The sequence below is a fragment of the Hipposideros armiger genome, unplaced genomic scaffold (assembly GCF_001890085.2).
Source record: "Hipposideros armiger isolate ML-2016 unplaced genomic scaffold, ASM189008v1 scaffold_29, whole genome shotgun sequence".
Taxonomy (NCBI): Eukaryota; Metazoa; Chordata; class Mammalia; order Chiroptera; family Hipposideridae; genus Hipposideros; species Hipposideros armiger.
This window is the reverse complement of record NW_017731379.1, coordinates 1,473,349-1,500,353: the sequence shown is the minus strand read 5'-3', so window position 1 is coordinate 1,500,353 and position 27,005 is coordinate 1,473,349. Positions and strand designations below refer to the sequence as shown.

The 27,005-nt window shown below is 48.1% G+C and overlaps 1 protein-coding gene across 10 annotated transcripts in view; it reads right to left on the bottom strand.

Annotated features, from left to right (window-relative positions):
* The window catches only part of MSI2 (musashi RNA binding protein 2), a 400,159-nt gene that overhangs the window by 117,113 nt on the left and 256,041 nt on the right, over nucleotides 1-27,005 (bottom strand). For all 10 annotated transcript variants that reach the window (XM_019636623.1, XM_019636622.1, XM_019636616.1 and 7 more), the window contains exon 6: nucleotides 23,560-23,608. In XM_019636623.1, the coding sequence (XP_019492168.1) occupies nucleotides 23,560-23,608 (49 nt within the window). The remainder of the gene's footprint in view (nucleotides 1-23,559; nucleotides 23,609-27,005) is intronic.

Genomic DNA, 27,005 nt, shown 5'->3' with positions numbered 1-27,005 from the left:
ATTTTCAAACACCGTTATCTCTTGGCCAGGAGTAGGGATGGTCACAAAGGCCCATCAGCCGGGCCGCCCATGCACCCTCCTCTCTGTCCTTCTGTGATGAGAACCAACAGACGATTCCAAGCCTTGATAGATTTCCAGTGTATTAAAAAAAAAAAAAAAGCAACCTCAGAAAGCGGATTGAGAAAGCGCCCTGTATCTCAGCCTCTCTGACTTTTTCAAAGTCAGCGCCGGAGCAGAAGTAGGGTAGGAGGGAGAAGAAAGGGTTTCTTTACATCATTTAAAAGCGGTTCAATGTCCCAATCCCCCTCCTACCAAATAAATGTCTCTTTCATCTTTCACTCCAGCCTAGAAAAATCAAACCCCAGCTAGGGCTCCAGGAAGACCTGTGGCTGAATTTTGAAAAATTGCACAAGTGAAAGATGATACCAACATTTATTCTGCCTTCCAAACAGCTTTCAGATGGGTAATTTTGAGCTGGCCGAGCCTTGGCACCCTCCATGGCCCCCTAGTTCAGCATCCTGTGCCCATCAGTCCAGTTCAATCAGGGCTGCTCAACTGAAACACAGGAGCCATTAAGAGCTTGGCCTTGAGGGGCGCGTGCTGGCTCGGGGACAGACAACAAAAGGTGGCGTTTCCAACCCAGCAATTTCTGAGCCTACTTTTCAATCTACCACGCATCTCCCGTTATTCTCAGGGGCGCTCAACATTCCTAAAACAACGACAACAACAACAAATGTTTGTCAGTCAGGCCCTTTTCCTTTTTCTTTTTTTGGTGGGATAAAGAGCTCATTCAAAGACAATTGTGAACCTTTCAAAAAAGAAGGCTCCCCAGCCCAAGCTGCGTCAGCACAAAAAAATCGGGACAATTTGGTTCCTCGATTGTGTGAGTCCTTGGTGGTCCAGCAGTCATGTGACTGATGAGTGAGTTATTTATAATTGATGTCCCCCCAAGTTTTCTAACGGTTCTTGAGATGCGTGACAGTGCTGAAACACGTACAGCACTGGACAATGGAAATACGAATTGACGCTGTGAAAGATGGGCTAGCACAGATGAGAATAGTCACCCACGTCGGGGCTCAGAGCAGGCAGGCTGAGGCTCAGGGCCAGACCATCCGAAGGCCTGTAATGGAGACTGATTATAAAAAAAACTGGAAACACCAAGTTTCTCTATCAACCCAAGGAGACACAGGAGGCTGTCTCTAACCTAGAGTTGTCACTGGGCAGTAGGGCTTCAAACAGACACGCAGGGCTCCCGAGAGTCCATCAGCCAAGGCCTCTGGAGAGAGACACGACCAGATTGGTGACACCTAGCGATTGGCCCGATGACTTCAGGCTTAGGCTTGAGAGCACCCAGGGTCTGGAGGTAGCAGGGCATTGAGTTAGGGGGGGCCAGGATGGGGAGTGCTGGCTGGTCTGCATGTTCAGAGACACGAAGCTAACAGAAAGCCAAGCTGGGCTTCCGAGGACCCTCTCAGAAAGGGAATTAGGAATTAAAGACCAGTGAACACGCCTCTGAAGTTGAATTAAGCCACTGAAACTCCCCCAGGGATTATGTGGGGTTACTTCTTGGCATCAGCAATAAAAACTTCACAACCAGACGGTGGGAGCCATGGTCTCGGGGTCCACTGAGAAAGTCAGGGAACAGTCCCAGTGTGTAGCCAGTTCTGGGGCATCACGGGGAGCGGCCGGCGTCATGTGAAGGTCACACGGCCTGGATCCCGGGCCCTCTCTATCACAGCTCAGAGCCTGTGCGGCGAGGGGAGTGGAAGAATCCGTCCTTCTGGAAGCTGAAGGATCTAAGGAGAGTCCGGCTGGTGGGCCTAGTTGGGTACTCCATCCAAATGGTGAGAGAAGGTTGAGGTGGGGATGAGCAGGGCGTAACTCCTGCCTGAGCTGCTCTTTTTACAGGAGCGGTCAGTGTATAAAACCGCCTCCCAGCCCACCCTTGCCCTCAGCCAGTGGACACCGCTCTTCCAGCTTTGACGTCTCTGGTCCCTTTAAATCCTATCCTTTCCTTTGGAGCCCAGTGAGAAGCCTCTCAAGCAAGCAAAGGGCCAGCGGGGAAATGTCTTGTTATTAACCTCCACACCTGCACTTGAAAGCTGATTTCAGCAGCAGGTGGGGAAAGGGAGGTGGTTTATGGCAGTGGGGGAGGGGAGGAGGACATGCTTGTGTGTACACGTGTGACCCATGGGTGCATTCGGCAATCAACAGACTTAACGCAGCAACCAGTTTGCGTCACGCACCTGATTTCTACCCTTGGCTGAACACCAATTTCCAATCCAATTGCCACCTCATCCCAGGCTGCAGCCAATACGCCTTCTCCACCCACCTGGATCTGCTGCTCCTCGCCCAGGCCCCCTCCCCTACCAGCATGCAGTGAGGCTCACACCAGGTTAAGAGTCTGTGGCCAACGGATGCTGCAGCCCCAGGGAGTCGGGGCTCATTTCTCAATGAGCAGAAAAATTAGCAGGAGGAATTCACGATGCAGCCGGGACTGGAGAAGTGAAACTTACTGTACTCAGGTTCAGCCTCAAAGAAGGCCGCTTTATTTAGTCTGTGAGATACTATTGCTCTTTTGCCCCCTTACCCATTACCTACAGGCACCGAAAGAAGGGGACTTTATTCCTTCTTAGTCCACGGCCTGCAGAAAGAAACCTTAAGCGAGTCATTAATGTGAGCCCTTAACCTTTGAATAAACCAACAAAAAGTCTTTAAAAAAAAAATCACTGGGAGAAAGAAGGTCATTCATATGAACAATAACCATTCTTTCTCTTTAATCAGTATATAATGAACAAATTTTCATTATGTCTTCCAAGAACTCCTTTCCCCATCAATTTCCACTCTTTGATTTAATAGAGAAAAATGGCTCCTGCAAACTTCTGGGAGGTGCAGCTGAGGGTGGAAGACGTCTTCGGCATGGAGACAAGGGACTAAGAATGTGTGCGTGTAGATCCTGGATGTGCAAACTTCCTAATGCTGCTCTGAGTTTTCCTAAGAAAAAGGTCCCCAATCTCCTCTCTTCCTCAGACTGAAAATTTCCAGCCAGGCTTCAAATATCAGATGGAGAGATGAAAATAAGGGGACAGGGGGTTAAGAAGAAAAAACACAGGATGAATTTGGATTTCTGCCTAACTTTCGTTTCTGTCCCCAAAATTCCTTTTGGAAAAGAAAAAAAGGTAAAAAAAAAAATTTTTTTTTTTTTAAGAAAAGAGAGATAAAAAACAGACATTGTGTTCTTTCCCCATGATCCTCCCAAATCCAAACTTTGCTATTTTACACAATGAAAAGCACACTGTGTGAGGAACAGCTTGGATACAGCTGAAGCTGGCACTATTTACCTCTGGCTTTCTACACTACTCACAACTTTTACTTCTTAAGCACTTTTGCAACAAATGAGAAGTGTAAAAGGCCTAAAAGAGCATATTATCAAGGAGATCTGCGCTCACATTGTCCTGAAGGGTGCCCAGGGTGCTCTCCTGCCCAGGCTGGCCTCCAGGTGCCAGCCAAAGTCGCCACATCCAGCTCTAACAACAGCTCTGCACACCCCCGCCCCCTGCACTGATCGCACGTACAAGCGGCATTGATTCTCAATCCTGTTGAGATTTCTCCTAACTGGCTCAGAAAAGGTGTTCACGGACAACAGGACGGGGGCAGGGTGGGGGAAGGAGTCAGGTGGGTTTCCCCCCGCCCTCAGGGGTGACCACAGCTCCTGCTCCCATCAACCAGCCTTGTCCAGACACCGTGAGGCCAGGTCCAGGTCCCATGACCCACTAAAAGGACAGTCTCCATGCCTTGCTAACTCCTTTCTCCACACAGCCAGGCCTTGAGCAACAGCTAAAATATTCTTGCCACCTGCAGATGCCTTGCTCCTGAGCACAGATGCAGCAGCCTACCTGGGGGTCAAGGTACTACCGACAAACAGGGTTCCTGGGTTCGAATCCCATTCTCCACCTCAGTCTGTGTGACCTTGATCAAGTTACTTAACCTCTCTGAGTACAAATCACCCATTAGGTAACTGGAGTGCATGGGTGGTTAAAAAAACCCAACAACTTGAGAACACACAAAGAGGCCTCAGCAGCGCCTAATAATGCCTATTACCATCATTCATCATTTACTCAGTTAAAAAATATGCAACCAGCCCTTCATTTTTCAAGGTGAACAAATGGTTTTACAGCTGAGGATGGGGTGAAGGTGAAGTGGAAAGGAAGATGAAGAGCTATCACAACAGGAGGGCCAGGGTGGCGCAGGACCATCAGAAATGAAGAGGAAACCAGGATCCTTCTCTACATACTCAACCCAGACTTTATTTGCCGGATGGAAACCCATGCTGAGCACTGCGCAACGAAAACCCATTTGTGGCCAAAAGGGAGGCGCATTTGTTTTCCCAGAGCTTTTTTATAAACCCCTCCAGGCCAGGGAATAGGCCCACATCACCCGCCAAGTCTTAGATGGCTCCACGCGCACCTAGGCGCTTAATACATGCTCTTTAACAATTCCGTCTTTGGAAAAGTCAAAAGCGTGGGGTCCATTCCTGGGCAGGCAGCTTCCAAGGCTGGAGAGAATGATGACTGTATGTTCCAAAGGCTGTTTCAGTGGGAGGTTTCTGTTTTTTTTCTTTTTAAAGGAACAGTGAGAAAGAAGTCAGAGGGGTAAAGAGGCAAAACACAGAATCTGCTGAGCGCCAGCAGGCGGCTTATTACAAGCACTGCTTCCCTCAGGGTTATCTTTGACTCCTCCAGGTAAAGCGAATGGCCAATGGCCCAGGAAGCTCTAGGCCTTGAGGGGTGTGGAAGTGCCTTCTGACAGCAATCACTCCCCTTCCCCTCCCCTCCCCAACTCCCAACCTCCACACCAAACTTATTTGGCCCCGCAGTTTACAGCTCACCACACCACCAATCTTTATTTCCTGTCACCCACTGGCCAGAGCTGTCCCCCAACTCCCTGTTTCTCCCAGACAAGTTAATAAGACGGAGGGCTCCCTAGAGGCCTGGAGCTGGGGAACATTATCACTTAGAAGCAAGGCAGAAATCCTGACACATCGGAAATGACTTCAAGCCTATTAATTACCCTTTCTTCTTTGGCAGATCTTTTCAAAGAAAGCTTGACAAATCGAAAGGAAGGCTAGGACTGCCTCTCTGCCCCAATTAAGCCCCACTCCCACCCCAATAACACAAATCTGAGCTCTGCTTTTTTTTTTTTTAACCAATTAATGTGTCAGAGCTGCACCCACCCCAGGGAGCCCCAACTATGATCTGCATGGTTAGCCACACAAAGGGTGAGCCCCTTTCTTATGTGCTAAATCTTTGAAATGCAAAAGAGATCCAGGGGGCTGGAAGTAGGGAGCCGTCAGGGCTGAGTGCCCAGGGTCTGTATTCCCAGGACATTCACAAGGGCCCCCCAGACCTCTCAGAGGAGAATGATACTGGGGTCCAGAGGAGCTCTCATTCCTGTTGTGCCAGATGCAACGATGCTTTGATTTTTGGATGCAGCATCCTTCCTGAAACCCTCTGCACGAATCGCCAAGAGAAGCACAGGGGACTTTTAATGCTAGAAAAACTGGAGTGTTGAGGGACCAATCACTCCATCTTCAAGTTCCATTGTCTACTGCACTGACAGTAATATCTAGTCGGAGTTCCCCTGACACCATCCCTTCCTTAGCGAGGCTTATGCAAAAACAATTGGGTGGGTTATTTTATTCCTCTAGAGACCTGTTCTTTGGTGCACTTTTTGTATATCCAGCTATGCAACATCACCAAATGGATTCCAGTGGGAATTTCAAACGACACTACTGCTTTTCTTCCTGAAATGTGTTCCGTCCACCAAAGCAGTCCCCCATATTATTGGGCAGAACCATCATCCAAGAGCCCCTTGGCTGCTCAATCCAAGAGCCCACAGTCAGCTCTAGTCTCTCCATCCCCCGTCTCCCCATAACCCACATCCAACCTATCAGAACAGCTTATGTCTCGTCTCTGAAAACATATCCCAAATCCCACTACCTCTCCCCTGGCCTACAGCCCTGGCCCAAGATGCCACCAGCTCTCGCCAGCCCTTCTGTAATGAGCTTCCTCCCACCGGCCTTTCTGCTTCCAAAAGTGCAGCCCTGTCATCCTTCCTCAAACCAGGAGCCAATGGGATCTTTTCTAGAACATCGTTCACATGCCTCTGCCCTTCTTACCTCCTCAGTGGCTCCCATACACCTTCCCTGGCTCACAAACCCTTCGTGGTTCAGCCCCTACCTACCTCTCTCACTCATCGCCTACCCCTCCTCCTCTCAGCCACTACCCTTCCACCTGTCCTTCAAATATGCCAAACATTTTATCTTCTTCAGAGCCCTTAGCAGTGCCTGAAATTACATCATCTATGCGCCTTCTCCCTAAAGGCTCAGGAGGACTAGGACTGGGTCTGCCTGGGTGCCAGCATGATTAGAACTAGAGCAACTAGTGGAACACAGAGGGTGCCCAGTATGTACCGGCCGTGGGACTCAAGCCCAAAGAGCCTCAAGCGCAGGATGTCGCTCTGCTGGTACACTGGGGTTCACGCCACCCTAGCCAGTCTGGGGAAAGCCACAGCGAATGCGTGGCTGGATCGGTGCAACCCAGCCCGCAGCTCTAGAATCTACCCATCATCACCTGCCGGTTCCTGGCAAGGGAGGAGAAGCCTCTCGCAACCCAGTCTATACCAGGTACACCCAACCTTCCACGGACATTCTGGATTTGACTCTTCATGCCTGGGTGTGATCAAGGCAAAGCCACCCGCTAGGGCTCTATTTTTCTGGTGCATGTCCACCGTATCTCATTTGAAACTCAAACAAAAATCTTTAAGCCATTACCCAGGAAATCATCGTTAAATCATTTGTTCATTTTTATTAGTGTTGCTGTAATTAAAGAGAATCATATTTCCGAAATCTTCAGCGGCACTTATCAAAACCCACCCTCCAACCAATCAATTAGTATTACAATAACCGCGGTCCCTTGTTGCTGCTGCTATTAGCATTTTGATTGAATGTCTTTTGAAAAGTGACTGGTAACAGAAGATTGTGTTCAGAAAGTAATGTTTCTTTATTTGCTACCACCGAACCTTGTCTGGTTGTCTCCAGTCTCGACTCAAAAGAGACAAGACAGTTTCCAAACGCAGTCATTTCAGTGGTAGATTATATTTTCATAAGGTGTGTGATAAATTGGGCATAATGGCTCCGGCATCGCCAAGCTACAGTGGGGCCTCCCGCTGGCTGAGGCCTCAGCACCCGGCAGCTGCACCTCAGCTGTCAGCGCCCTGATGGGGTGACCCATGTCCCTGCTGCTGCTGCTGCACCCTCCCCCACCCCACTCATCTAGGACAATAAATACCAGTAACGCCTATGCCAGATAAGCCACTGTGATATGTACAGAAGATCACCATCACCATATACCCCCTTCTCTGTCAGGCACTGGGAAACCTGCTATTCTAACATAATAAGTTCTCCAGTCATTGCAATAATAATAATAATAATAATAATAATAATAATAATTATGGCACCAGTCAGTAAAGAGATGGGTTAACAAGCTCCATTATGGGGAGAGAATGGCTGTCTTCTCCACATCACAGAAATTAAAGACAAGAGTTCATTAAATCACTGTATTAGAATTTAAATGACAGCTTTATTTACTGATGCCCCCATCCCTACCCACCCATCACCGATGACTTCTGTGGCTAAATGGAGATCTCCAGAAACATACAAGTAATGTACGCAGTCTAACAAAAAAAGTTTCCCTGACAGCACACACTCTTACTCTACAAGTCAGCCACCAGAGCTTCGCAACTAGAGGGTGCTCTGCTTCGACCTGCCTTAAACAGAGGGGTAGGGTACAGCAGGGGGGACCATCCAGAGTCAGGAAGGGAGTGTGTTCCAGGCTACGAATATGGAGGTAGTTAAATGCCATCCATCCATTTGTCCATCCATCTAGTTTCAATCCACAGCAAAGGCTATGCATGAGTTTCATCTTCACTGCAGGGTACCTTCTGCCCCCCAAGCCCCTCACTGTTATATTCACCAACGGTTCACCATGCAATAGCGAGGGGGCATCAACAAGTATTAATGCTCCATTAAAAACAGAGACACAGAAACTTCCAGGATTAAAGGAGAAAAAAAAATACTATGTGGTTCCTTTAAAAGTCTTTCTCCAAAAAAAAAAAAAAATCTTTCCTTTCTCTAAAACTCAGTCTCTTTTTTTTTCTCCCCCCAACTCGTTTCTCTCCTGGATGCCAGCCAAGATTTTATAATAGTGTCAGGTAGCAATTTCATTTTTAAAATGCTCTTATCAAGGATTTAAGGTGAAAGATAAGAACAGCACAGCAAATCATCATAAAGGAGTGTAGTGGGAGGCCTAGTATTTTACAAATCAAAACAGTTAACAAAATGAAACGGCAAGGACAGGGAAACAAAGTGAGTTTAAGCATCATCCAAAAGGGGGAGGTGAGAGGCCAAATTCAATAGAAAGATCACCCTTCAGATTTCCAAGCTCCCTCTCCTAATGGTCCCCGCACGCTGGCTCAGAATTACACGAAGAGTCCAATTTCCATTTTAAAATAGGATGTTTTTAGAAGGCATATATATATATTGTCAAACCATTACACACACTTAACCGGAGGCTTTCATCGAAGTCATTTGACCTGCAAGCATGTGTTGCTAATATCACTGCTTTATTATTTATCAAATCAATTTCTTCATGGAATGGCTAATAACACAGCCCCAGCTGCTCTCCTCGTCCCACCCCAGCTGCTATGGCCCTGGCAGCAGCAAGCTTTGCTAGGCTACCTGCGGTGCCTTACCCCCTACATTTTGCTAAAGAACCTTATAAGAAAGAAAAAGAAGGGATGGACCCAGGAGGTGCTATTTCGAAAGCCACTTATACTACTCAGGAAAAGTTAATGAAGCTAATTGACCAGGCTACATGAGTCCCTATTTGACCAGGGTATTTTAATTTGTCTCAAAATAAGGGAACAACGAACCTAAAATAAAGTAAAATAAAATATACAGGTACCTACTTTCCTGTTTTGATCCTTTATAACATCTTTCATTCCAGTGTATGTTTCAAAGTCAACCAAAGGCCACATCCAATTCAAATGTGACACACACACACATACACACACACACACACACACACACACACACACTCATGCCCCTGAGCTGTGATGCAACCCAAGAGTGACAACAAAGCTTTCCACTCCCCAAAATGAAGTCGTTAAGATGTTCTAACTTTTTTATATATGCTCACCAATCTCTTCTGGGGCCTACCTGAACAATTTACAATAAATATAATAAAAATATGCAATTAGACAATTTCCCATCTGCCAAGGAATGGTTCAATTGTCCATTAAAACCTAAAGTTCTAAAACTAAAGGGAAATTGTTAGATGTTGTTGATACACACTTCTGTTGTAAAACAGGATTAGTACTATGAGCAAAACACAAAGCTTCTTTTGTGAATCCTACCCATATTTTCAAAGGTTAAGGCCGCATGAAGGAAGGAGCGAATTAAACCGTAATTTTCAGACTACATTTCCTTACTGTCACTCAGAAAAATTGCCAGGTGTTTCAAGAGAAGTTTATACATAAATATAATAGCTGAATCAGGAAATCTTTCCAGGGCAAATGAATCAACTTAATTAAAAGAAGACATAAGATGCCAAGCCTAGTGATTTTGGAAGTGGAAAGGAAATTTAGAAATCTGTAAGTACACACCTTTCTACGTGGCCTCTGAGTGCGAAGTGCATGAGCATTTTACATCCTGGTACAGACCCCTGGCTGAAGGGTACCATCCCCCTAGCCCGCCATGCCCCGCCAGGCCCCGCCAGGCATCATGGGTGGGAGGTAGAAGTACCAGACTGATTCTATTTTAAACTGAACCAAGATTTTCAGTCTTTCTTCGAAATCAGCCATAAAGGGCAGCTACGAGGACACCAAAGGCATTTTTATTTCCCTCATAAGAGAGTTTGCTGGGTAATTGTTTCCTCCTTAGGTGCTGTGCTGGAAAAGCAAGTATTCCTGAACATCTCTTCAGTCCTCTGAAGCCCTCTCCAGAAAATACCTGTAACTCCCACAGCGTCCTCCAGACAAGGCTGCTACACCTCCGTGTTGCGAGGGCAGGTCTTGGCCGGGGGTAAAGGACAAAGAAGCTGAGATGAGGAGAATAAACACAGCCTCTCTCGGTTATCAGCCAAATGAGAACAGTGACCAAGGTGAGGAGGGCCTGCCTCTCTGCCATCCACCCTCTTGTCCTGTATTTATACTACGTACTCGCCAAGCACTGGTGATATGAGCGGGGAGGGCACAGATAAGAATCAAACCATTGAGCAAATAAATAACACAATCATTAAGAACAGAGAAGGGCCATGAAGAAAAAATGATCAAGAGCCATGAGCGCAGACAACCGATGGAGCTGACCGAGCATGGGGGTCCAGGAAGATTTCCCTGAGAAAAGGACATTTAAGCCCAGGCTGAAAGGGGAGTAGGAGCTGCTCAGGAACGAGAGACACACTGTTCCTGGCAGCCCAAGGAACAGCCTGTGCGGGCAGCCCTGTTAAGGAGATGCCTGGGAGGTCAGTGTGGCTGCAGGGAGTGTGCTCTGGGGTGAAGCTAGAGAGGATAGAAAGGCTGGACATCGAAGACTCTGTAGACCGGTGTCGACATTTAGGCCTTATCCTAACAGTGGTGGGAAGCCAACGCAGTATTTTTAGTGGTGGGGTGGGGGGTACTATTGGGATGTTGGAAAAGTCATGATGTATTTTTTTCTCTGTTTTTCGTTGCAAAAATGCGTCATGACTTTTCCGACAACCCAACAAATTCATAACCAGCACAACAGAATGGTAATTATACATCCCACTCCCCACACAGATCACCAAAGGGCACTCATATGAAGGTGCCACCCCCGCCTGCCCATTTCTTATGGACAGGGCACATACCAAGGAGGGCCCATTTCACTACCCAAGACGCAGGTCACAGTCAAAAGCCTGGTCAGCAGTGCTGTCTTGGTGGGGTTTAAAACTGGAAGGGTCCTGGGAGATCATCTGACCCAGGGGTTCCTACCCCTGATTACACATGAGCTCCAATTAACGCTTATCAATGCCGGGGCTCCATCCTTGAGTCTTAATTAATCTGTGGTGGGCCCCAGGCATTGGTATGTTTTAAAAACTCCCTGAGTGATTTTAATGTACAACCAGGGTTGAAAACCACAGACACAGTCCAGACCTCTGACGTGAGAACAACCATTCACCTTATGGCATCTAATGCTGGGCTGGGGGATGACTTATGTCACCCAGACCTTCCCAACCAACCCTGTCTGAGTGAGGAACCCAAAGTTGGCCACAGGAGTTAAGCAGCTCTTTGGGTGAAGAGTAAAATCTAAATTGAACTAAGGGAGCATAAGAGGAAGAGGTGAACTTTGAGAAGTTCCCTCCTCTGCTACCTGTAGGGCCTCCCGCTAAGGAGAAACCTCTGAGGGGCTCTCGGGCCCACCACCATCCTACTCAATGAACACACAGCAGCTGGGTGTGAGGCAGAGGGAGCCCCGGGCTGGCGAGAGACACAAAGCAGGGGCCACTGTTGCGTCCGTGTCTATTCTGGGCCCAGGATGGATGATGTCACCTCCAGCGGCAGTGGAAAGTAGAGTCATGAATCATCCATGAACCGGCCCAGCCTCTGAGATAATAAATCGGGTGTCAGCGTTACGTCCTTTGCAGATCTGGTGCAGAGGCGCCGGCTTTGCCTAGGGTGCCGGAACACAGGCACCAGCTCTGGAAACATTCAGAGAGAAGGAGGCGCTTTCAATTATTTCCTGAGAGCAAGATGGGGTGGCAAGTTGAGGAAGAAATTTCAAATGTGTAGGGAATGCTCCAAGGCGCACAACTTTGATCACCGTGAAATCATGGCAGTTAGTTTTATGTGCCGCTGGGTTTGCCAACCAAACCAAAGGATTAAGAGAAGCACATCCACATGGCGCTGCAACTATTAATTACTGCTGTGCCCACCGGCGTCCTATGACCAGAGACCTGTAGGTGTTACCACGTTGACCCCCAATTGCATTAATTTAGCTCAGAAACTCACTCTAGGATTGAATTTGGCAAATGTTTCTGCCTGGAAGGGCTTCTGGGACAACAGAAAGAAATCAAGGAGTCTGTTAGGCAGGTTCAAGGTTGTCTTGCTGTGTCTTCTTTCTTATTTTTTCCAGGGTGGAAGTCGGGACAGTTATGTGAGGATGGCAAGGTTTGTGCTGTCGTCTGACTTCCTCTCTCTCTCTCTCTCTCTCTTCTCTCTCTCTCTCTCCTTCCCTCCCTCCCTCTCTCCCTCCCTCCCTTCCTCCCATCTTCTCTCCTTCCCTTCCACCTCCTCTTCCTTTTTCTTCTTTGGCCTTATTTTTATTTCCCTAAATAGCTGAGTTGAATGAACCAACTGGAAACACCAATCTAATGAGTATGGTTTGCATTCCTGAAGTTGGGAGTTTGGACAACTGTTCCGTGTATTGGTTATTCCTTGGCTTATAGAGAAATGACTAAGCTCTGAAAGCTACTAAATTAAAATTAAAACCTCAAGAGTTCTTCAAGTATCCCTGGACCAAAACATATCTTTAACATCCTAAGATCAATGTCAGGGTCTCTGGCTAAATTAGAATTGGGCAAGGCTATGAACTATGTGAGGGTGTGGGGACTGCATTCTTCGTTAGGTAAAAGGTCTTTTGTCTAATTTCTCTTGCACCTCGTTTTACTGAGGGAGCATCTGTGGCACGGACAGGAACGTGTAGGGAGAAAGGCCATGCCTGCCCAGTGGGACTGAGGCCAATCGTAAGAGGGGGACGTGTCCAGCAGAAAGCACTGCTTTGTCCTCTGTATTAGTTTCCTGTGGCTGCTGTAACAAATGCCACAAACCTGGAGTGGCTTAAAACAACAAATGCATTCTCTCACAGTTCCACAGGTCTGAAATCAAGGTGTCGCAGGCCCATATTCTCTTGAAGATTCTAGGAGAAAATCTATGCCATGCCTTTCTCTTAGCGTCTGGTGTTGCCAGCCATCCTTGCCTCACACCTGCGTGGTCACATGGCATTCTCCCCGTGTGTCTCTCTCTTCACACGTCTTCCATCTTCTTAGAAAGACACTAGTCACATTGGATTAACCTACTCCAGTGTGACCTCACGTTAACTTGATTACATTTGCAAAGACCTTCTTCTAAGGAATGTCACATTCTGAGATCCCAGAGGTATTGGGGGGATACAATTCACCCACAATTCCCTCCCATCTTGGAAAACCTGACAGCATCTGCCAACGGCTCTCTAGAGTGTTAACTTTTTCTCCAATTAGCAAGCCTTAGACTTACTTCATTCCCCAAGGAATGATAGTAACAGTATTCTTATTAGTAGTAAAAATAATAGTTATTATGATGAGAATGATAAAGTTAAATTACAGGTAGTTTCCTAAGCATTGGATGCTTTGCAAAGATTAATTATCTCAAACCTCACAAGTCCATGTGTTAATAACATTAGGTCCATTTCACAGATGAGAAAACTGTGGTTGAGAGAAGTGTGGTAACTTGCCCAAGGTCACACAGCTGATTAGTAGTAGCTCAGAAAATTTTAACCCAGCAGTATAACTTTAAGCTCCAAGCTCTACCCTGTGTCACATGGCCCAGACACCCCACAAGCCTCATTAACTGGGGAACTTGCCTTGACTCTCTGAAGCTCTAAGCAACGGGGGCACACTTGCCACATTGTGTAAGGTCCCCACATGTTTATTAATCATAACTTGGGTTAGGAAAATACTTTTGACTTTTTCTGCTTTTTAATTAAAAAGCACTTTGAACTCCTGGAACGAAGGGTCGCCCCATCCTGACCTCTCTCCTCTCTGGTCTGGCATAAACTCAAGCAAACCGATTTCTTTTCTAGTCTATTAATAGCCTGTTGTCTGGGAGGAGCAGGAACTACTGAGAAAATCCTCATCTATCTATCTGACTCTCTGTTTATGGAAAAAAAAAAAAAAAGACAGAGGTGACTCAGAGGCAGGCAAAGGATTCTGGGCTGCATATAATCATGTCTTGGTGTTTGGAGCCCCTCAGGCCTTCTTCCGGGCAGGGCAGGAAACCCAGATAAGAAAGGGCCCATACCTCATTCGACAAAGTATGAGACACCGCGTGTTGCATCGACTCCATAATTACAACCAAGTTTAAAAATATTTACACATAACGTCGGGAATAAGGTAGACGTGACAACAGTTAATTGTGTTAGGAATGGGGTGAGTTCTTTTTTTTAATTCTCGCTCATGTTATTGTATCACTACATTTACAATTCAAATTGGAATGAATTTTAAAAGCTTACACTAAGAAAGTAAATGTTTGAATAGGTAATATAAATTACCTACTTATATTAGGTAAATGCACATGGTACAAAAATTCAAAAGGTAAATGAGTGTACAATAAAAAGTTTTCCCGTATCTTGGTAACTCTGGTCACTTAATCCTCTTTCCCAGAAGCAAATGTTGTTTTTTAACTTATGTACATTGGCAATCTATGAGTGCATGCACATGTGCATAAACATATCTGAGTGCGTACTATGGGCAGAGACTGTTACACTTACTAAGTGATACAAGCCTCTGGCTAACCCAGTCTCATCATTCCTGTTTTATAGATGAAGCCGAGTCACAGAGAGGTGAAGTAACCTGCACAAGGTCACACAGCTAATAAGTCCCAGAGCTCAGGTTCAAACACCAGCTGTCTGGCTCCAGAGCCTATGCTCTTGACCACTATGCCATTGAACTCTTCGCTGCCCGTTTTGTGGGTATCCCTTTCAGAAATACTCTATTCGCATGCAAGCATATATATTGTGTGTGGAGGGGAGGGAGGGTCTTAAAAATTCAAACACAGATTGTAGTTTGCCTAAAGAGCTTGAACTGAAGGTATCCTTTAAGAGAGAAAGGCAAGAACTCGGGCCACTGGGCGCTAAGTACTCACCCTGGGCACTTTACAAATGGATTGATTTAACTCTCACAGAAACATGCTACCTCCACAGTGAGCCGAACGGGACTCAAAGCCCTTCAATAACTTGCGGAGATCACACTCATAGGGAAGCTAGGATTTGAAACCAAGTATGGCCAACACTCAAACATAGGCTCTTTCCAGCGTCCCATGCTGATCCCGAGCTTCGGACGGACGAGCGTACGGCCTCTGATCCACAAGGCTTAAAGCAGAAACTCAATTCCAGAGCCGCACAGTAACTGGGGCTCCTCTAGGAGACTCCATCCCAGCAGAAGGCAGCCGCCCCAGCGTCTGGTCCCCCTGGGCCAGCCCTCTACGGACCTGGCAGCACCGTGATGCTAAGAAATGGGGTGCTTTTAATCAAGTCACCAAGCCAAAGGTTCCTTTCTCTCCAGGCCTCCACACTGCCCTCACCGGGATCTTAAAAGCATGTCATGGCGGTCGGAGCCTGGGACTCTATGGGAACAGGGCCGAACAAAAGCCTCATTGTCTCTCTCGACAAAAAAACCACTTCTGGGTCAGTGAAGTTGCTGACCCTGGGCCCACTCCCTTTCTGCTTCCGCAGGCCACAGCCAGGAGGGAGGCAGGAAGAACTATTAGCTCACCACCCTTTTTGTGCCAGGGCTTTTCTTCCAAAGGAAAGAAGTTTAAGATTTATACTTGTGCTACAGAAAACGCAGCACATCCAGGGTGCCAAGTTCCTCTGGGCTCACAAGCTCCTCCGGCGCTGGGCTCCCCGGTCCCCGGCCCTGTTGCTAGGAAGCTAAGGGTTTTGTATTCCTCCGCGTCTACAAAGAAAAGCAGGTGAACAGAAACCAAGCTACGGTGTTGATTAATATCTCAGGAGACAGTGCCGGAATGGGCGCTTCCGGAATTTAGTTAGCTCAGGGAAAAAAAAATTAAAGCGTACTCCTAGCTTTCCTGTCAGAAATAAAATTAAGGTCTCAGATCAATGTTGTTAGGGCTGGGGTATCTACAGGAATCTTTAATGGCCTCTTCTACATGTTTGGAAATTCACATTCCCCTTCACCCTTGCCCTTTTAATTGGTTATTTGTGAGGTCATGTTTGCACCAATTTCTCGGGCAGGCTAATGATGTTTATTTAACAATAAAATAAAATGTGCAGACAGCTGGAGGGGGGGGCGGGGTTGGTCTCTGAGAGATGGCTGGGGTGGGGGCTGCGGCTCTTTACGCCTTCTCCCTTCCCTCCTCCATTACTGCACAGTCCTCATGTATTACTTGTTGGCTCTGGAGGAGGTCCTGGGATGGGTCAGGTGACAGACCAGGCCTTGAGGGGAAGGTGCTGGGGGTGGGAGGCAAGGTTGCAAGCCTCTGGGCAAAGCCCTGCAAGGGACTGAGGCTGGGGTGCACCCCTCGTGGTGGGTACACAAGCACACCTACCCCCCTTATGTAGCCCTGGCTTTAGAATGAGCCCAGACAGAAGCACAGAACCTTGGGTTCTGAAAATCTAATGGATAGATAAGTGGCTGTCCATTTATACCACTGTGGACTGGTCAGTTCTTCCTCCTACTAACTGGAGTGTGCCCAACTTCAAGCCTGCACATAACTGCTTTCCAACAGAATCTCTTCAAGTATCAAAGGCACCAATTTATGTCTACATCATTGCCAGACCCCACCCCTGGCCCCCAGATCTCTTCTACCTGAGTGGACTGGGGGAGACTCAATCGCTATTCTGAACACTCTCTCCTAGAGTCCTGGTTTACCAGTCTCTCTCTTAGATGGTTCCCCACACTCCAGGAATGGTAATATCGCCTAACCTGATCTAGACCTCTACTTGCATTAAAAAGCCCAATGTCATGCTTGATGGCCACATGGTACTAGGGCCTAGACAGAAAGCTCTGTGCGGCCAGGACCTTTGGCCAGTGTTTGTGGTCGACGATGGACCAGCAGCTTTCTTGTCAGCTGGCTTCCAATTCAGGTGCAGAGCTGGGATCAACACCAATAATGATCAGCTACTGGTTTACAAACAATCTCAGAATTAGGGTAGAGTGTGTTGGGTGCCCAACACCATCAGCAACTAGCACGGGGGATGACAGAACAGATCTGAGAGGTGGGGAAAATGCGAAGGGCACAACTCCCCCGGGGCGGGCGGCCCTAGCAGCCAATCTTACTCCAGACCCCGACCACAAGCACCGCTATTTTGCAAGATGCCCTGGTGTCCCATTGGCACCAGTGTCATCACCCGCTGTGATTCCACAGACCCTTATCCTGATTTCTACCCCATTTAATAACCCTTTCCCAGCCAGAAAGGCTTAACCTCTTTGTCAAACACACTTCTTCCTCCATCCCACAAAGTCACATTTACAGGCTGTAGAATCCCAGCCCTCTTCCTGAGGTAAATAGTCAGAATGCTAGAATCTCATTAGGAAACACACACACACACACACATTATCTTTGACGTCTCCATACCTACAAACGAAGCACCACCATTTTATCTTTAATTTACGCCTTTGTGAAACTCTTTTTACGTACCCCCTCCCCCTCCCCATACCTTGGGAAATAGGCACCAATACACAAATAATTAGAGTGTGATTCTTAATCATTTCAGTGTACATAAAAGAGTCAGCCTGGACTTCAGAGGTCAATTTCAAAAGTGAGTGTCTGGCAGGTAGTCAGGACATTAAGGGCTGTTTCTTCTCCTTAGAAAAGCATTATCTTTTATCACAGTTTCGGCTCCATCTTACTGGCACCGTTTTAATAAATAAACTGATTACACAAATTACGAAGGCCTTAAGAGTTCAGCCAGCTGCTTTTCGGGACAGAGACGTGCAAGCTTCGCAGGAGAAGCCAAGTTCAGTCCCACGGCCAAGAGGTGAGCCTGCAGAAAGCTGCTCCTGCCCCTGGCCGTATGGGCCCACCACTGTGCATTTCCAGCCACCCCAGGAAAGGACCCTCTGCAGGGGGGCCTTGCTGCTGATGGTGCTCACTGAGGTTTACAAAACCACTCCGGAATGGCTGAGGTCAGTACAATGGGGGATCTGATGGGGGGCCGGGGTCTGTCTCAGAGCTGCTGTTCCTCTCCAAAGCCATTAGCATTGCACTTAATAAGCGACTGCTAACAGTTGGGAGAAGAGTCATCCATCACACTGATCTTTATTTTTCTCTCAGTGTATCCTGTTCCTTGGCCTCTGGCACTGCTCTGGAGCAAAGAGGCCTGCTGGGTAATGGAAGCCACAGGGAGTAAGAAGGCTCTAAGTCTCCTCTGTACTCTGCCAGACACCACTCCCTCTCCAGCTGACCCTCACCAGACCTCCGTGAAGCTTCAAAGACACCCAGCTCATTTTCCATTGAGCTCCCAGCCAGCCCAGCTCTCCCCCAATGGGCCAGGCTTGGAGGGACCCAACAGTGCGGGGTTCATAAACCTAGGGCCCTGAGGTCAGAGGGAGGGGCAGCCGAGGCTCCCCTGGAATGGTGCTCCTGGAGGGGGCTCCCTTCCCCCCATAAGGAGGTTAAGTGTGAGATGGATTTCAGCAACCAGCATCCCCACATTCCACTTTCTCAAACAGGGCTGATGTGCGGAGGGTGGGAGAGAGCTGAACCCTCTCTCCCGGCCCGCGCTCGCTCGCTCTCTCTCTCTCTCTCTCTCTCTCTCTCTCTCTCTCTCTTCCTCTTTCCCTCCCTCCCTCCTTTCTGGCTTGCAACCCCTCAGCCTCTGCAAACCAAAGAGTGAATTAGAAAGGACAGTACCTTGTGGTTTCTTCCCTCCCTGCCCCTCCAGCCCTACGCTGGGATCAATACCTAATGCTGAATTCAAGATCTTATCTGAGTTTTGCAAGGATGAAACAAACTTTACCCCAATGATTAAATCCTTTGATGATCAGCCCAGTATTTTTCAGACCACCTCTAATAACTTTAAGAGAGCAAATGAAATGACTCAAAAAAACTAGAACATGGGGCCACCACTCTCCCTTCACTTCCCCTTGGGAACAAATTATCTCAAGGGAGGCCATGAAGTGACGGGCAGGGCCAAGGAAAGCCCCAGCTTCTACCAGTAGCTCAGCTCTTGCCCGGCTGTGGGAACCTGCTAGGTGGCATTCCAAAACTCCACATGCCTCAGTTGCTCCATCTGGAAATGGAGGTGCACTGTAGTCTATCAAGAAGGGCAGGTGTGGAGAAGGAGTGAGGAGGTGCTCAGGCCCTTAAATCACCAATTCCCCTGCTTTAAACCGCTGCCTCGCCACAAAGCTTGCAGGGCGGCTCAGAGCATGGGCTCTGGGTCAGACAGGCTGGGTTTATGTTTGACCAGAGTGGGACTCAGGGTTCACCTATGGCTGTCTGTCATAAAGATCCACAGTACGTGCAGGCACTCGGTATAAGTGCCCCAAAAGTGCTGGCTGTTTCTATTGAGCATGTTAGCATGGCCTGGTTAACACGGAACCCACTGGACCACCACGGTGTGCGCCATGATGGGACAACCAGATCCCCCTTTAGGATCTGCTAGGGGTGCTGCTGGAGGATGGCCCCCAGCTGTTCATCCTCTCTGTGAGTTCCTCAATCCAAGCCCAAGGTCACACCGGCTTCCCCAAGGACCTCCATTGCCTCCAATGACCGATCAGCATACAGGTATAAATGCCAGCCTTCTCACCCCGGCTGGGGAGAGCCCCATCTTCAGAATTCCCCAGGGCATCATCCCACGTGGGCTCTGCCCTCTGCCTGCTGCTCACCTAGGGCACTCCTGCATGCCAACCCTCACCTCGGGGACCCAGCCTACGCCTGCTCACCTCCCTCTCCCAGTGAATAAAAGTAAAAAAGGAATTAATCTTGGACACCCTCTCAGTTAAAAAGCTAAAAACCAGAAACCAACTTCAGATCCTGGAGCTCATCAATTCCTGTATTTTTCAGAGAAGGAACCTGAGGTGTTCAGAGAAGTTAGGAAACGTGTCCCCCACACTAAACATCAAGGGGCAGCAGAAGCTGGAAGGGGGGTGGGTCCCTCTGAGGAGAAAGGTGGGAAGACCCCACACTTCTATGTGAGTCAGCTGCTGATAGACCTTCTTCCTGTTCCAGGATGGAGGAGACACATCCTGGGAGGGCCCACTGTCTCCTATCTCCTGAATCCTTTCCCATGGTGCCCGCAAGGTCCAAGTGCAGGTGTAATATGGGAAGACGCACAGGCTGGTGTTTCTGGGAACAGGAGAAGCAAACTGCTGTGCAGATGTAGCTGAGGGCCACCCTTAAGGGACTGACAGGGAACAGGGGCAGGAGGTGGCCGCTAGGACTCCTGAACACCAGCTGTCACAGCTCCAAGGGCACACAGGTGGTTTTTAAAACGCCCCGGGTTAAGGACGAGGCAACGCCCCAGGCTGCCCAGCAGGACTGGGTTAGAAGTTTGATGAGAAGTGCTGAGCAAGTGCTGTGACAACACCGAGAGGTTAATGGTCTGGGGCTCTTTAAGAAGAAAGCTAGAGGCAGTGCCAGCCAGAGAGGTGTCCTCAAGCTTCTGCTAGTGCAGCATTTTCCTCTTGATAAGATAATGGAAAACAGGAAGCTGAGGAGGTGATGGGAAGGTTGGGGCAAGGTGGCTGCAGGAGGATTTTATTTTCTTGTGCTTATCACCTGATTCCAAACGCACATTCCATCAGGCCAGGGATGTGGGGCCCACTTGCTCTATATATACTATTTGTGCTTCTGTTGTGATATGTTCTTCTTCTTTTTTTTTTTTTAGTTCTTTCCTCGCCTAACTGCTCTGAATCACTGAAGAATTACTCCAGTTCAAAAAGGAACTCCTCCTCAGTTGTTTAAAAGGGGTTGGAAAATGTGTACAGGCCAGAGTTCCCACCCACACAGGAGAATAACCAGGAAGAAGGTTCCTTTCTGTACAGGAGGAAAGGGGACAGCATGTCAGATGCTGTTGAAATTTCTAGGCACATCTCCCGTCCTGCCTCTCTTCCCCGACCCCACCAGCATCAGGCTAGGCCTCGGCCAGCTGCACGCACTCAGGCCGCTTCATGGGTGAGCAGCCTGAGCAGTAACACACGGCCCACGCTCAGAAGGGCTCCACTCTGGGTGGAATGCTCTGCTGTCATCTTGAAATTCTTAATAACTATTGAAGAAGACGCCCTTCTGTCATCTTGTTCTGGCTTCACGAATTATGTAAGGCGTCTTGTATCTACCAGAGGAACCTGAAACTGTGGCAGGGTAGAGGGATGCTGGGGCAGGCCCGTGCATGCACCAGGGGCTCTGCCCACCTGCCCACACCTACCAGAAGCCCTGACCTGGGAGAATAAGTGATGACGTCCCTGCAGCCGCTCCGCGCACTGGGCCATGGAGTGGACCTCCCTCCACCTCACAACAGGAAATGCTCACCCAGTCTTAGAGGGACCACTGTCTCATCACTGTGCCCAGAACCTTTGGAAAAGGGGAAGGGGCTTCACCCATAGCAGGAGGGAGGCAACTGGATTAAAAATATGGAGAGCTTTTCCTGGCACCTGGGAGCCTGATGTCCTGAGTGTGACTCCACCTGTCAGTTACTAGACAATGAGAGTCTCGGTCCTTCTCCGGTCCCTCAGATGACAAGCCTCTTTACCTGCACAGCTGTGAGGGTGAAACAAAATGACTTATCATCTGCTCCAGCACAGGGCCTGACACAGAGCAGGAGATTAAAAATATCTTTTCATTCATTGATATTCAAAAAAGAGTGACAACAATACTGCCTAGAGGCCGCTGAGGAATCTTCTAGGATTACAAATCCTAACACTGAAAACTAGTGCGACTTCAGATAGGCTTCGCCCACCCTGAAAATAAGCGGATGAAAACATTCCTAGCAAACCCCTCCCCAGTGAAGACAACAGAGAGAGAGAGCAGAATTTGAAATCTGCAGGCCTAGGTTTGAGCCCACGCTCTGACCTTGGGTATAGCAGGTACCTCCCTGAGAAGACGAAGAGCACAGTTGACGGTCTGCTTGGCGCTACACTCTCCAAACAATCCTATAAGAGGCACTAATGTCATCCCCATTTTACAGACGAGTAAACTGAGGCACGAAGAAGTTAGGTGATTTTCCCAAAGTCATGACTCCTGAGGCTGCTGTGAAGATGCAATGAGACAATACATGTGGAAATAGTGTTTGGCGAACCATAAAGATCGACACAATGTGGATGATGACAGAGGATAATTGTGAACTGCCCATCACCGGTGTCACTTTCCCGTCACTCTCGGCTCTCACTCTTGAGCTACTGGGAGGACAAAGGCAGGCATTCTACACCTGTAAGCTCTTCTCTCTCCTTGCCTTCCCCTACTCCCCATCCTTCACCCGCCCCTCCTCATCCCTTCCTAACATATACACCACTGACACCCCAGGTTCCTACCCAATTTTCCCTTTTCCCTGTTGAGGACGCTGTAGATGATGCGTGAGAAGCCGACCACGAGGCAGCCGCAGGACAGCCCCCTCCTCCTCCCACCCCCATCAGCAGCGATTCCCACTCCACTCCTTCCTCCCTTTCACTCAGCCTGCCTGCTCGCAACAGGAGAGACAGACCGTCAGCGCTAGGTAACTGCCTCTAATCACAGGTGACAGCAAGAATGTAAACAACACAAGAAACATCTAAATGCAATCCAAGTGGCAAGGAAATGCCACGAGCAAGCGTCTCTCTCCATCTCTCTCCAGCTCCTCAAGAACCGCGGCTTCCTGCCACCCTCACGTCTGCCACCCCCACAGCGGAAGCCCTGCTCATTAGCACCCTGTTAATAGGAACCCCTGAAACCAGGAGCTTCCGGAGAACAGGAGATGGGGACACTGAACCATAACCTTTACCCTACTTCTCCTGGGGTGGATTTTTCTAGATTCGTCCAATTTTCTGTTTAAAGCCATAATTGTAACATTCTTTTTTTGGGGGGGAGGAGGAGGCAGGGGGTGTAAGACGCAAGTTAGAGACCCCTTTGAGAATCTATCTATTCAAAGCTAGGGATCCTCTCCCAAGAAAAGCACCATCATAAAACATTTTACGTGTCATTTCAGGGGTTCACAGGTCCTAAGTTAAGACCCATTTTCTAAAACATTGAAGGGACAGTAGGAGCACAAGATAAATCACAAGGAGGTGCACATGCCCGCCAACCATTCCGGAAGTGCAAAAGGGCATTTCCTAGTCTGGAATCACCGTACACATCGAATAAACTTATAACAAGGCTCCCCCCCCACCCCCCGCCACCCTTCCTGCACCTCTTCTGGATCCTTAGATTGACAGTGTGCGTCTAAACCACCTCCTTCAATGCAAATTGGAGACTCAATAGAGTAATTGCTATGAATAATTTCCACTTGGATCACTAGTGCCGAGGTTTAGCAAGGACCAAGAAAGCCAGGATTAGAAGAAAGGTATATCTGAACATACGCTGGGCATGTCTGCGTAATTAAACGACAGCTCTCCAGCCATAAGGAAATGGTTTTTTGAACTGTTCAGTATCTGGACTCTTTATGCTAGTGTGGCCCTCCATTAATACAGATCTTCAACAGACGGTCAACTCTAGCTGCTTAATTCTGTATCTTGTGTCTGTGAGACGGGGGTGAGAAGAGATGGAGGGGTAACCTTCTTACACTGGGGTTCTTACCTCTGTGCCTGTTGGTGGTCTTATCAAACATCAGCATTGCATCCTCCACCTGCAAAACAAATACAGAATAGAGCCTGCTTTAGGAATTTTAACAAATATAAAAAAAATTGTATGTATCGGCAGTGGGGGGTTTCCATTATAGAAGTCAAGAGTTGCTAATTAAATTCTGTTTGAAAATACGAAAACTTAGAAAAATAAATTCCATGTTTTTTGGTCTTTCCACCTAGCACAACCACAGTTAACATCTGGTGTATTTATTGCTCTATAGGTTTTGCTTTAAAAAAAAACAAACCCATGCTTATTTTAATATAGTTTAAATCATACTGTACATACAATTTTTCCTTTGTTCTTTTTTTATATATAACACTACAATATTGCAAACACTGTGATTACTACAGATTACTACATTGTGAATACTATATTTTTTCCAGTTTTTTTTTATTATGGTAAAAGACACATAACATAAAAACTGCCATCTTAGATATTTTTAAGTGAACAGTTCAGGAGTATTAAATCCATCCATAATGTTGCACTAACATCACCACCATCCATTTCCAGAACTCTTTCATCTTGTAAAACTGAAACTACCCATTAAACACTAACTCCCCATTCCCTTGGTCCCCTAAGCGCCTGGCAACCACATGCTACTTTCTGTCTCTATAACTGTGACTGCTCTAAGTACTTCATATAAGTAGAATCACACAGTAGTTGTCTTTTTGTGACTGGCTTATTTCACTTAGCAAAATGCCCTCAAGGTTCATCCACAGTCCACTGTATGTCTATCCTATGTTTTGCTTATCATTCATCCATCGATGGACACGGGTCCTTCCCTACTGTGAATAACGCTGCAAATATCTCTTCCAGTCCCTGCTTTCATTTCTTTTGGGTATATACTCAGAAGTGAAATGGCTAGATCACATGGTAGCTCTATTTTTAATTTTTTGAGGACCCGCCATACTGTTTTCCACAGTGGCTGCACCATTTTTGCATTCCTACCAACACAGCACAAGCGTTCCAATTTCTCCACATCCCGGCCAACACTTCTTTTCTTTTTTGATAGTAGTCCTTCTAATGGATTCGTGAGGTATTGTGAAGACTATCTTGACTGCTGCACAATAAATATTCCATGGGGTGAGAAGCCATAGCTTCCGTAATTATCCTTCTGATTACTATTTAAATTGTTTCCAGTTATAAACAATGGAGCTTAAACATCTTGACTGTTACGGGCTGAACTGTGTCCCCCTCCCCCAAATTCATATGTGGAAGTGCTAACCCCCAGTATCTCAGAATGTGACTGTATTTGGAGACAGGGTCTTTAGAGAGGTATTTAAGTTAAAATGAGGTCACGGGTGGGCCCCGATCCAGTACAACTGGTGTCCTTTTAAGAAGAGAAAATCTGGGGCTGGCCAAGTGGCACGTTGGTTAAGAGCTGGCTTGGGATGCGAGAGGGCCCCGGTTCGGATCCCACTTAGGAGGGCCAGTGACACTGCCCTCTACAGCTAACATGCTGAACAACAGCTCAACCTAGAGCTGGGCTGCCGAGTCGCCAGCGACGGCGTAGGCTGCAGCCCCTGCTGCAGTGGGTTGCCATGGGCTACCGTGTGTAGCCAGCAGCCAGCGTGAGCAGCCAGCAGCTGCCGTGAGTGGCCATCCAGAAGCCAGAGACTGATCTTCCTCGCCCGGGAAGAGCGCAATGATGGTGCCAACTTGGGCCATTGAAGCAACAGCCTCCACAATTAGGCTGAAGAACAAAAGGACAGCAACTTGTCTGTTCCCCTTCCCCAATTCCCCAGCGCTATTCCCATCCCCCAATTCCCCAATTAAAAAAAAATAAAACAATCTGGACACAGTCAGGTACAGAGGGAAAAGACACAGCGAGAAGGTGGCCATCTGCAAACCAAGGAGAGAAGCCACAGAAGAAACCAACCCTGCCGACACCTTGATCTCAGACTTCCAGCCTCCAGAACTGTGAAAAAATAAATTTCTGTTGTTTGAGCCACCCAGTCCGTGGTCCTTCGCTGTGGCAGCCCCAGTGGACTAACACACTGATGCTAGAACCTTTTTAAAAACATCAAAGAGGGCCGGCCGAGTGGCGCGTTGGTTAAGAACTGGCTTGGGATGCCAGAGGGCCCCGGTTCGGATCCCACATATGAGGGCCAGTGACACTGCCCTCCACAGCTAAGATGCTGAACAACAGCTCAACCTGGAGCTGGGCTGCTGTGGGTCTCTGGTGACGGCGTAGGCTGCAGCCCCTGCTGCAGTGGGTTGCCATGGGCTACCGTATGTAGCCAGCAGCCAGCGTGAGCGGCCAGCAGCCACTGTGAGTGGCCATCCAGAGGCCAGTGACTGATCTGCCTCGCCCGGGAAGAGCGCAATGATGGTGCCAACTTGGGCCAGTGAAGCAACGTCCTCCACAACTAGACTGAAGAACAAAAGGACAGCAACTTGGCTGTTCCCCTTCCCCGATTCCCCAGTGCTGTTCCCCTCCCCCAATTTCCCCATAAAAAAAAAAATCTAAAAAAAAACATCAAAGAGAAGAAAACACCCACGGCATCTTCTGTCTCTCTTCCTAGTCCCTTCTCAGTGCTCCCACGCATCCCGCAACCCTCCTGGACACTTCTATCAATAAGGCTTCAGGATCGACACTCAACCCCCATGTAGATCTCAAGAAACTCACACTCACAGAACTAGATTTGGCTTTGAATTCCACTCCTTTCATTTATGATCCAATCCTTTATTTGTTCCACAACATACACATCTTTAGTGCGGGTGTTGTCCTAGCCAATCAGCTACTCACCTGGGGGCTGTACCTGGTTTGGCCAGGCGAGCAGCCTGGTCTCTTCATGTTGTGCCTAAGGCTGGCAGTAAAAATACAACCCAGCTGAAGTGGTTGTGGGTGGACAAAACTGCTAGCCGGAGGGCCCTGTGCTTGGAGCAATTTCCGCGTGTGTATGTGGCTGGGAAGGACTGAGCACTGTTCACTGGAGCTCAAAGGCTCACAAATGAGCTTGCGGGCCTGAGCTAAGCTGGCTCAGAAAAGAAATCATAGGTTATTCATTCTTCACTCCTCCTGGACTATATAGTCTCTGATGGAGGGGGGACTCTGGATGAGGCAATAAAACCAGGTTTAAAATGGTGTGCCTCCAGACAAATCAAATCCATTTTTCTAGACGCTATCAAATATAATAGGGGAAAAAGTAAAGTCGAGGTAAGAATGGTTGGGGGCAGAGTGGGGGTGGGGGGTGGGGAGGCAAGCCAGGCACAAACCTCGAAGGGACTGGCCTCGCTTAAAAGTCTCTTCGGGACTCAGGGCCCCCTTGGTTGCTAAGCAACTGAGCCTGAACAAGCCAGCTCCTGGGGCCTCCCCCTTCTGGTCCCCATTTCTGAAGTCGGTTACTGGTGTGTGTGTGTGTGTGTGGGGGTAGGTGACACAGAGAACGGCCTTG